The sequence below is a fragment of the Didymosphaeria variabile genome (assembly GCF_027946475.1).
Source record: "Didymosphaeria variabile strain IMI 356815 chromosome Unknown scaffold_7, whole genome shotgun sequence".
Classification (NCBI taxonomy): Eukaryota; Fungi; Ascomycota; class Dothideomycetes; order Pleosporales; family Didymosphaeriaceae; genus Didymosphaeria; species Didymosphaeria variabile.
This window is the reverse complement of record NW_026611626.1, coordinates 1,510,451-1,521,680: the sequence shown is the minus strand read 5'-3', so window position 1 is coordinate 1,521,680 and position 11,230 is coordinate 1,510,451. Positions and strand designations below refer to the sequence as shown.

The window sequence follows — 11,230 nt, the reverse complement described above, 5'->3', positions numbered from 1 at the left end:
CACACTCGACCCTCGAAACACGGCTCGCTCATGACCCCTACCGTCTATTGCATTACGCCACATCGTTGCCAAGGAACGTCACGCTGTCACGCTTGCGCACGAGATAGAGACACCACATTCCCAATTAACGACTAGAAAGCTATGGCTGAGCTAAAAACCTGCGAGTTGGTGCCTGTTCGAATGACAATGCGAGGGGCGCCCACCACCCATCTCCTGGGCCCATGTCTGCCGAACAGGGAGACTTCTTAGACGAGAGCAGCGACGGCTGCATTGATTGCCATGCCAACAGCCACAACGGAGCCCATGCCGAGAGATACGCCCGAGAGAGGAGCGGCATTGGAGGGAGGTTGCTCAGGCTCGCTTGAAGACGAAGGTGTGCTTCCGGGATACGACGGGGAAGGGGTCGGCTTGTTGGTCGCAGTCGGGGTAGGCCCTGGCTTCGAGGGCTCACTGCCAGACGAACCGCCAGAAGATGCAGGGGGAGCTGGAGGGAACGATCCCGAAGGACCGGGAGCTGGCTCAGCAGAGGCGGGGGGAGCTGGCGCAGGCGGAGCAGGACTCGAGGGCAGCCATGACGTCTCAACTGGCAGAGGAGCCGTGCTACGAGCCTCAGACTCGGAAGGAGAAGCAGCTGGCGTCGTTGACTGGCCGCACTCGTTGACGATCACGGTTGTAGTTACAGCCGGCGCCGTGAAGCAGACGTCTGCAGAGCACAGAGATTAGTACTTGTCATGAACATCCCGGGGCAATGCAACCTACTGTCGTTAGGCGTGGCGGCCACGACAGCGCAAGCGACCGCAGCGACGACAATAGCAACAGACATGAGGCCGACCATTTCGAGGGAGAAAAAGCTGCTCAGAAGCTGTTGAGTAATTGAGATGAAGAGATGTCGGGCTGAATGTATGCTCTGGCGAGATGTTCGCTGAAAATGCGGTGGAGAGAAGTGTCGTGGTGGGGAGCAACTCGAGAAGAGGCGGCAAACGACTTTGGAAGTCGCGGACGGCAGCTGCGCTTTGATCTCACCTGCTCGTCTGCCATTTGCAGTTGCCATGGCGCCGGTAGTGAAGGTGAACAACGATAATGTGCTCGAGGGAGAGGGAAAGAATGGCCATTCAGCTGTCATGGGACGAAAATACTGCAAGTGCGGCAAGCGTGGAGTGTCGCCTGGGTCAACACGCAGAGGCTTACCGGGTTCTCAGCTATCCATTCTGCAGCAAGAGATAGATCAGATGCATCATTGACTCTCACTGCCCTAGGCAGCCTACGGTACATCGGCGTGACACTCGTTGTTTACACATTGGGTTGTGCGCTGGCTGAAGCTCCTCCATCGGCTCGAGTCACGCCCAAGACATTCGAATCTTGCCGATACGAGGTCCAATACCGATATGGATTCCGTCAAAGAGTCGCTCTTATATTCCACGAAGCAGTGAAAGAACGCTCACGTGAGGCAATGTCACCCACGGACGTAGCACCATCACTTCTGACTGTCACTCCCCAAGTTGCTCTCTACCTTCCTAAAACCAGTCCCTTATCGCTGGGCAAAGGCCACGCCCTTTCCGGGTCTCCGTTGTTGAGCGTCATTGCACCTTCCTCGTTCCTTCCACATCCAGAGACCGTGGCACCGCCTGCCCTCCTCAAAAGCCCGAGCATGTGGCTCCTCATCGTGTTTCCTCCACCTAACTACCTACACTCGTTCCCACGCTCTTTGCCAGCGACCAGTCTCTCTCTTCCCACCCCGCTCCTTTAGCCTCTCACCAATCGCCTGCTCTGTCTGCAATGAGGGCCTCACCCATCGCTGTGCTGCTTGGTAGCGCCCTATGTGTTGTTGCGTCGCCAGATGGACCGGACGACAAAGGTAGCGTTGCTCACCAACCTTCAGCCTTGACTCACAGTAAGCAGTCACTGCGCTCTCCACAAAAACTCCGGTGTATGTCGTTGGTCCCAACGTCTACTCCACCACGACTCTCTATACTACCTCCTACTTCACCATCACCGAGTGCGCCTCATATGCTTCCGATTGCCCGACGAACGCTTTGACCGTGGTTACATCGGCAGTGTTCGCTACAACTACCACGACTATATGCCTGACGAGCGGTCAGCCGCAGGGTTCACCAACTGCGTCATGGACAACCACCTTTCCCGCTGTCTTGCCTTCAGCTACGGGCTCATTGCCGTCGACGGCCGTTACGTCGACCAACAATCCCATGGGCACGCCTACAGCTCCTTATTCTGGTGCGCCCGGAGCACCTTCTGATTCGGGCTCTAGTAATCCACCACGCATTCCAAGCTCTAGCAGCCTCATCGGTTCAGGACCCGTTCTGCCCTCGACCCCGTTCCCAAACGTGCCATCCGGCTCCGGTTCTGCTTTTCCTCCAGGCTTTCCCGCGACTTCGAGCATTGGCATTTTGCCCATCCCAAGCTCCGGGATTGCAATCGGTCCAGGACCTTTCCTTCCCTCCAGTTCCCTACCTCATATTCCAACCGGTTCGGACTTCGCTCCTTCTCCAGGTTACTCTGCTACTTCGAGCTATGGCACATTGCCCATTCCAAGCTCCGGAATTCCAATCGGTCCAGGGCCTGCTCTTCCCTCCAGTTCCCTCCCTCGAATTCCAACAGGTTCTGGCCTGGCCCCTTCTCCAGGTTATCCTGCTACTTCGAGCCATGTAATTGTACCCATTTCAAGTTCTGGCGTCCCGATCGGTCCAGGCCCTGCTCTCCCTTCTACAGCGCCCAACGTCCCGTCTGGTTCGGGTTCGTCCCCCTTTTATCCGGGAGTATCGGCATCGGCACCTACGGTTCCTATGTCTAGCGGCTTTTATATTCCGGGCCCCGGTGTATCATCAGTCACTGTCACTGTCCCTGGCATATCAATCAGCTTGATTCCCGGAGCCTCCTCAATCTCATATCCAGGCGTCTCTTCAACTAATCCGATACCTATCGTTCCCCAGCGACCGCAGCCCAGCTCCGGCGTAGGTATCCCATTTTCATCGTACACAAGCCCGGCTTCGAGTCCAGGCTATGGTGGTCCAACTTCCAGTATCACTTCTTCTTCGTATACAGGGCCTACTCCACTTCCAGGCTCTGGTAGTACAACTTCTGGAGTGCCTCAAGTACCAACTTCTGGAATCCCATCAAGCCCAAGCAATGGCAACTCACCCACTTCAAGCCCCGGTGCTCCAGGCTTTTCATCAGTTCCCTCCCCAGTCGAGACTTCTTATAACTCCAGGCCAACTGCTGCTCCCTCTGGGTCTGGCATCAATTCTAGTAAGACTGGCATCGAGGGCACCAAAACCTCTTCGCTTCCGTCCTCACCACTAGGTCCTCCAGGTGTAACGACTGCCACTCCGACTGGTCCCACTCAGCCTTCCAATTATCCACCCGCTCCAGGGCAGCCAACGACAGTCACTGGCCCGACTTCTTCAGCCGAAGAGGGTATCTCAACAACGGAAATTACGAGTGTCGTCACCTATTCTCAAACGACTCTCATTGTGACGGTACCGCTGCCAACGAGCAGCCGTAATTACTCAACAGAGACTGAGGGCATACATACCAGCATCGGCACGGATGCATCGGCATACATTCCCACCGGATCTGGGTAAGCATCTCTGTCCTCTATACATGCATTACGTCGGCTAACATCTCGACTAGCTGGTTGCCAAGCGCCACCAACAATGGCACTGTTTACTCACCCACCCCAAGCTTGCCAATTCAGTTCAACAACGAGGGCCAACAGGCTTTCGGCTCTGGAAAGAGCTCTATCATCGCCATCGTCGTTGCACTCGCCTTCGCTCATTTCTCTTAAGACGCTTGGTACATGAAAACTTCGGTCCGCATCCGTTGTACTGTACGAGTCACGGGCAGGCTGTTGTGGTTCTATATCAGGTTTGTGGGCCATTCTTGCGACGCTTATCACGCCTAGCATTAGCGGGGTCTATACTAATTCGCATACCTTTGGGCGTCGTCAATGGGGATAACGGTGGCATGATCTTCATTTGTTATATGGTGGACAGGTCTATTCTCGCAACATGTTACCACTTACAAAGTCGGCCTTGAGGGTATGAGTAGCTGATATAATGTAACTCTTAATGCGGCCGCACGTTCTGTCAGACGGAACTTATTCCATGACTTGAGTGTATCCTCGTCACCGGCCCAGCGGCTTCGCCCACCTCTCTGCACTTTACTTGCCCGCCACTCTTGACTTCCCTGACCCAACCGCTCTCTTCTTCGGCTCGCTCATGTAATTCCACCAAACATTCTCGAACACGGCCTCCGCTTCCTTCTTTTTTCCATTGACGTCTTGCTTCATATTTTTCTTCTTCCAAAGGTCTGTCCGTGCCAAACCAATCCATCGAGTCCATGACCTCCGTTGCATCTCTCTACCTGCTATGTTTACAGCCGCACTCGTCCCAAATAACCAGCTGTCGCGCCACATCGAGTAGCGTGACATACAGCCTACCCAGGCCTCTCATCACCTTCACCACGTCGGCCATCGCATCCCACATATATGCCGGCATCAAGCTATAATTGTAAGTACCGAAGCGGAGGGCGGAGAAGGACCCTGCTAGCGCCCTCAACTATAGAGGTTAAGAAACATACTTCGAAATATTGTGATACATCTTGGAAATCTCATTGAATTGTGCCTTTGAGGGTACTGCAGCCTTTTATATTGATCGAGAATCAGAGGTAGCAATGAGGTCGTAAGATCATCCAAACACTGCCACAGCGTTGCTAGGTAAACGGCAATTCAAAAGCATCACGGTGACCAGTTACAATATCTGAAAGTGTCAATCGTATCTACATTCAAGATCGCAGCTTCAATGCGCAAGCAGAGTAGCCAAGCACAAAAATCTAATGATCCGCTATATATCCCTCTCTTGAATCCAACAGCAAAGGCTCAATCAGACCAACGCCATACAATGAATGCAACGCACCCAAATTTCTCGATCCATGCTCCCGACTCACAAAGCGAGCGTAATGTGATAGAATACTCTCATACCGCCAACCCAGACTCCATGCATGCTTCCCGCTGTACCCAAGAATTGTGCTCGGATCATACTAAAACGCAGCATACTCCTTGTTTGGCTCGAGTGCGTACTTGTCCTCGTGTAAGCGCTTGAGGGCCTCCTCGCCGTCTGGTGTGAGGTCCGGTCTGCCGACAGGTGTAACGGCGCCAGTGAAGAAGCGCGGCTGCCAATCCTTTCCAGTCTCTTTTCGCTCGGCTGCTTTCTTCCTTTGCTTGTCCTCAATCTCTTGCTTGAGCGTCGTGGCAAGCGAGTACTGCTTGTTGACGATAGCGTTGGTCACACCTTCCCAGAACTTGCGTGATTCGTTGGGAAGTTGTTCTTCGATGGGCGGAATGTTCTTGGGAATGACGAAGAGGGGGTCAAGATCGATGAGGAGGTTCCTGTCTTTCTCCTGAACGCGGGTCAGTAAAGTGTACAGCGCAATCCGTTTTAGGTAAAAACATACAGGGGTTTTCGCGAAAGGCTGGCTTCCAAGTGTGTAGTACACCTTTTGCTGCCAGGAGCCTTCTATCCTCCCCAGCACATCCTTATCCGCCACGTCTTTAACCTTCGTCTTGTTGTCGTTGCTCGGGTCGTATTTGAAGATGACACCTACGACCTTGTTCTGCGACCGCCCGAGCCACCCCTCCTCTTGGTACTCTAGAATGACTTTTATCTTGGACTTGGCGCAAGTGACGAAACAGGAGTCGGCGACCGAGACGCTGAGAGAGCCTGTAGCAGTCAGCAATTTGGTTTTGCAATCGGACGAGAATGACAACGTACCCCTCAGCAGACCACCCAGATACGCCGCCGGATGTGTCAACTGGTACTCTTCATTGTCCCGATTCGCCAGCGTAATGAAGATGCCCAAGTTATGTGCTCCAGCAACAACGCGAATGTTGGTTCCCGTAAACTTCGCGCTGAGCTGGTCAAATCCTCGCGCGGAAATACCCTTCTCAGGGCAGTCAATGTAGAAAGCGGAGACGGGAGGATGGTGCGAGGTCTGTTCGGTAAGGTAGGAAAGCTTCACGCGCTTATCGCCGGCAACGCTGCTGGTGCTACTTGAGGGCTTCGAGTTTGGTGCATGTTTGAGTTGCGGTTGTGTGTCTTCCACATCCCATGTACACTGCGTGTATTAGTCAAGCTGTCATGGTAAGCAAGGTTGAAGCATACCCTGAAGAATTCGCCGAGTGTGGAATTGTAGGGTTTGCACGGCTTGCCCTTGACGTATTTCTGCCCTCATCAGTGCTGGACTAGTCACGTTCTGCCTGCTGGCATACCAAGTCCTTTGTGAACCAAAAGCGCAGGGTTCCCAGCATGCGCCCGAGAGGTTCGTCCGAGTCTCCGATGCTGCGCTGGTTAGCACCAGCCTTGCGATCCTAGAATTGGGAATATACACACCTGATGAACGTCTCCGGCCTGTCCAGGTAATTCCAGTACTCTATGCCTCGTCAGAACACATCCCGGGCATAGTCACCTGTACTTGTATGCAAGACTTGTTGCCGCGATTGGTACGTACCAAGATTCGGTGTGGGCTCCAAAAGTTGCGCTGGGAGAGAAAAACGCACGGCGGCGAGATCAGACACGCCGATAAACCTGCCGCATTCAGTCAAGGATGTCCCTTTCGAGTGTGACCCGAAAGGATGAGGCCAGCATTCGATAGCATATCGTACCTCCTCAACACGCCCAAAAAGGTCTTGAGTTTGCTGCCCTCATCTGGCGCCTTCTCCACAGGGGCATTTGCGGGCGTGGAAGCCCTCGAGGGCTCGTTCGAGGTAGCGGCCGAGGTCGGGGCGAGTGAGTTTGCGGAAGACTCCGCCATGGTTCAAGGCGGGTTTACGCCGGTCGGCAAAAAGGGGTAGTTTGTCCGCTCGAGTATCGAGAGTATAACGACAAAGGTCGGCGTGAAGGCGAGTCTGCTAGAACAAGTGTCGACGCAATGCAAGCTACCGATGGTGAAGAGGCGGTGCCAAGTGTGGCGCAAAGCTCTGACGCAATGGGCCGAGATCCTTGTCGTTGGCGGGGTACGGGGAACGGGTATCGCGGCGGAGGATGTGGAGGACGTGAATATCACGACCAAAGTCGAGGACAGGAACATCTGAACAGTAGCAGAAGCAGCAGAGCGCGTTTATCATAGCTATCTCAGTATGCACGTCTCGAAACATGGCAAGGATGCATCATGGCGGTGAAACTCTGACCAATCGTTGGAACACGAAGCGTCAGGGCCCTTTTCATTTGCACCCGGCCCGAGCGCGCGCAGCCACGGGACCATGCATCCACGTTGATCGCCAGACCCTCGGAGCCGCGCTACCATACACAACCACGCTTATCGCACCCTCCTCAATGACTTCCTCTGCTGACCTGGCTAGCTCGCCGATGTTCCTCCATGACCAGAAGACCTGCCCAAATGACACCAACCTCTGATTCCAGGGCGCGCCAACACGAAAAATAACAGCCTCTTCACCTGCAACGCCGACAATGATTCATTCTCGCCGACTCCTGTCGCCTTCTGCCACTTGCGCCGCGTCTTGCACTCGTACCGTGACGGAGATGGAGGACGCGCTGATGGCGGCCATGGTCGTGCTCTAATCTGATTTGTATCACTTGTTAGTCCCATGCAGCTCCTGCGACCTTCATCGGGAGCGTGTCGTCAGCGAGGGTCGGTGGTGAAGACAGGCGTGCGGGACTGTTAGAGTGAGCTTCGGGAAGTTCAATGCACCTCTTCCATCAATCATCACCTCCTGTCTCGCCAAACTCCAATATCGCAAGCATTGGGAACGTCAGTATACACCTCGACTTCGTACCACTCCTCGACTGGTCCTCCGGGGCCGGAGAGCCGATCCATGACCAAGGACAAGTTGGCACCCGGGTACAGTTCAGGATCGATGTTGATAGCCTCCGTGCGGAGTATGACTGCATCCGAGTACTGTCCACGTTCGCTGGTGATGAGGAACTGGCGCTCAGGACCCCGTCCGTATTCCACACTGAATCGCAACGGGCTGCGGGTAGTGGGCAATACACCCGTAGAACGCGAAGTTGTTGCTTTCAAAAACCGGACAACTATAGTGTACGCCGCAAGGCGTCGAATTGCCATCGGAGCCACTACCTCATTAACCTCTGGCCTAAAGCACACAGGCGCAAGCCGGTTCAACATGAGGCCTGCGCCATCTCGTGGTATCTGCTCAAGTGCGATTTCATAGGTGCTGTCCACACGCAAGCTGTAGTCGCCTATCTGCCCAGCTTCGAAAAGGGAACAGACAATGGTATACATACCAGGCTCCAGATCCTTGGCTTCGGCGAAGACGCATCGTACGCGATGGTCGCCCGAATCGGCGAGTACGTCTCGGCTGTTCAGTCGATAAATTCTTTTACCGTGGCCTAGAGTAAGCTTTACGTGTAGAGCATTCTTCCGATTCGTGCTGGTGAGAAGTATGGCCAGGGGTCCACGCTCTTTCACTTCTACGGCGTACTGTGGATTTTGGAAATACTGGCTAGAGCCAGTGCCCCCTCCTGCTGTTTGCTTCGTCCATTCGCCGGTGACGCTCCTCTGTAGAGGGTACCGAAGAATCGCAGGTTCCAGCTCGATCCTGGAATTGGAAAATGCGAAGAGGGAGAACGTGTATGCTGATGCAGGCAACTCATCCTGGTCTATCACCACCGTATAGGTGGAGTTGGCCTCGGGATCCCAGCGCAAGAGACACTGTGGTGTTGTTACATAGTCACTGCGCTCAAGACACGTGTCTTTGATGTGAAGACGACTCCCGTTGCCTGGACATACGAATATGCTCATGAATCCTTTGGGTATATCATCGGAAGTGTCGATTAGTGTATTTTGACGTATGCTACCGTCGTTGAAGGCATCCGATTCCTCTTTACTATCGCCCGATGTCGCTCGGAAGTGACGACTTAGCAGGAACCATACAGGGCTTGCGTCATTGGAGTGGAAAAGGAACTGCGGGTGCGTTACGATGCATATATTCTCCTCTTCAGAGGACCCATCCACTGTCCACTCAAAGTGAATATCTTGCCGGTAACGGAAAAGACCTGGGTTCCAGTTCAAATACAGGCTCTCAAAGTGTCTGAGCACTTGTTCCAATCCTATCCAGAATGTGGTAGGGTTAGGCCGGTCTTCTGTGGGTATAGTGTCTCGGTGATACGTTGCTATGCCGTCCTTCGAACTATCAGATATAGTAGAATCGGCGCACAATTCTTCCAATGTGGGGCGTGGTCCGAGCCAACCTCTTCCCTCGACCCAGGGGTTCTTCACAAGAAGGAATCGATCATGATTCGTCTCTTTCAGGTCTAACACGACATAGCTATGCTGGCCTTCTAGACCCAGCTCACGCTCTTGCCTGGTCGACATTTGTCCGGTACCGAGAGTAGCAAGAACATCTCCGAATGCGAATGCTTGGTGAAGCCGTGTCCAAAGCTGGTCGGGGACGATATCGATTCTGAGGCCGTCAGAAGGTAATCCTGCAATAAAGTAATATGAACTCACTCCTGCAGACGGACCTGCTCAGGGATCCAACCGGTCAATGTCCACAAGTCACTACAAGAATTACTGCCCGGAAAATCATAGCCTCCGCGAACGGTCAGGTATGCTTTCTCAAGAAGAGCAGGCCACAACAGCGCTGGTTCGCGCCGATCCACAACATGAAGGGCGCGTGTCTCCGACAGTGGAAGACGATCGTCAATGGTCACTCTTCTCCAACAACCATTGAAATGCAGTCGAACGATATATTTACCGTTGGAAGATATAACCGGCCTTCCTAGATTTCGATCGAATGGATACAGCTTTGTAGAAAGGATCTTTTTGAATCAGTAACCATATGTTGAAGATGTATGACCGACGCACCTGGTCGTATCCACGTTCGGTTCGAGCAATACCGGCGCAAAGGCTGGCAACAACCGAACAGTCTGTCGCCGCGTCTTGGACCAAGTCGATGGGGCGGGGCGATGACATCACGGGCGTGTCGTCTGATCCTGAGGAGCCCCGCGATACCACATCCTTTGCACGAGTCCAGGCCTTGAAATGGTGCTGCTGCTGGGGGGATAGGGTAAGATCACGAGGTTCACTGTCACGTCAGCACCAATCGTAAAACACCACCATGCGTCGTTGGAAAGTCGATTCCTGATCTTCGCAGCAGAGGACATGTACATACATAAAGAACTCAGTGCCATTCAGGGCAAATTCGTTGGCGGAAGGAATCTTGTCCCACGGCGGACACTTCACGCCGTTCACAAGTGAGGCCTTAAGAAGTATTATTTCTTCCTTGGTCGTCCGCATTCGAGAGGAGGTCGGCTCACGCAGTTTGCGTACGTGGGAAACCGAAGTCTTTGGGCTTGTCGGTGGTGGTTCCTTTTGCATGACTTCCCGTGACCGGAATTTCAGGTCGTGCCGCGCAGCCAAATCGAATTGTGGTTGGTAGACGCCTCCGCTATGGTCCACCCGAAGATTCTCATAGTTGGGATTTTCTTGGGCGGGTATCGCCGTAGGGTGATGTGATGGGGATGTTGTCAATGACTTAGTCGGAGGTGGGATAGATGGGGTAGCCACTCTCGTCTTCGAAGATGCATTTGGTGTTGTATAGGTGGATTGAGAATGAGAGCCGTCAGGGATGTGGTTGAAAGATTGCGCAACATCTGTAGCCCATTCTCCGATTCCGTCAGCCTTCGATTTTGGACGGGCTGCCACCTGCTCCTGCTGCTGCGGTCGCTTTGCTACTAGTGGCTTCGGCGGTGTCCATTCATTACTCTTCACGCGCCGTGCAACATCCGCCATGGCATTGAATCTGTTGTTCAGCTGTTTCCTCTCGCTTGGGTCCGTGGTCAGCTTCACGGCCTTCATGAGATTTTCTGCGGCAGCAAGCGCCTGCTTGAGAGCTTCATCCTTGGTCGCCGCAGTCCTGACCTGCGACTCATTATTCTGCGTGAAAAGTAAGTGAGGGCTGCTCTCGAGTCGCGAACGTGTATGAAACTGCCATGTCAGTGTCACATACGCTGGCGGCAGCTTTCAAAGCCTCTAATTGGGCTGCTTGGTCCGCCATGGCTCTGTGGCGCGGTCGACTGCAAAAAGAGCCTTCCGATACCTTGACGGGACCGTCTGCGAAGCTAGTATGAGATATCGGCTTGCATGAGGATGCGGCGGTCGGATTTTCAGACGAGTACTGTAGTTGTTGTAGCATTGACTGTCTGTTGTTGCGGCTCAACGACGCCAAGGCGCATCA

The 11,230-nt window shown here is 53.7% G+C and overlaps 3 protein-coding genes across 3 annotated transcripts; all 3 read right to left on the bottom strand.

The window, feature by feature from the left end:
• Positions 1-245: 245 nt before the first annotated feature.
• On the bottom strand, positions 246-1,051 carry N0V89_009638 (uncharacterized protein; the record flags this gene model as incomplete). The annotated part of the gene is made up of 3 exons (XM_056218389.1): positions 246-703; positions 760-851; positions 1,002-1,051. The coding sequence occupies 3 exons, from the start codon at positions 1,049-1,051 to the stop codon at positions 246-248; spliced, it is 600 nt and encodes a 199-aa protein (XP_056067654.1).
• Positions 1,052-5,055: 4,004 nt separating this feature from the next.
• Positions 5,056-6,825, bottom strand: N0V89_009637 (uncharacterized protein; the record flags this gene model as incomplete). The annotated part of the gene is made up of 6 exons (XM_056218388.1): positions 5,056-6,129; positions 6,177-6,236; positions 6,284-6,353; positions 6,405-6,444; positions 6,523-6,599; positions 6,677-6,825. The coding sequence occupies 6 exons, from the start codon at positions 6,823-6,825 to the stop codon at positions 5,056-5,058; spliced, it is 1,470 nt and encodes a 489-aa protein (XP_056067653.1).
• A 912-nt stretch (positions 6,826-7,737) lies between these two features.
• Positions 7,738-11,050, bottom strand: RIM13 (cysteine protease; the record flags this gene model as incomplete). The annotated part of the gene is made up of 5 exons (XM_056218387.1): positions 7,738-9,454; positions 9,502-9,515; positions 9,859-10,078; positions 10,166-10,929; positions 11,003-11,050. 5 exons carry the CDS (start codon positions 11,048-11,050, stop codon positions 7,738-7,740), a joined length of 2,763 nt encoding a protein of 920 aa, XP_056067652.1.
• Between the last annotated feature and the right edge of the window lie 180 nt (positions 11,051-11,230).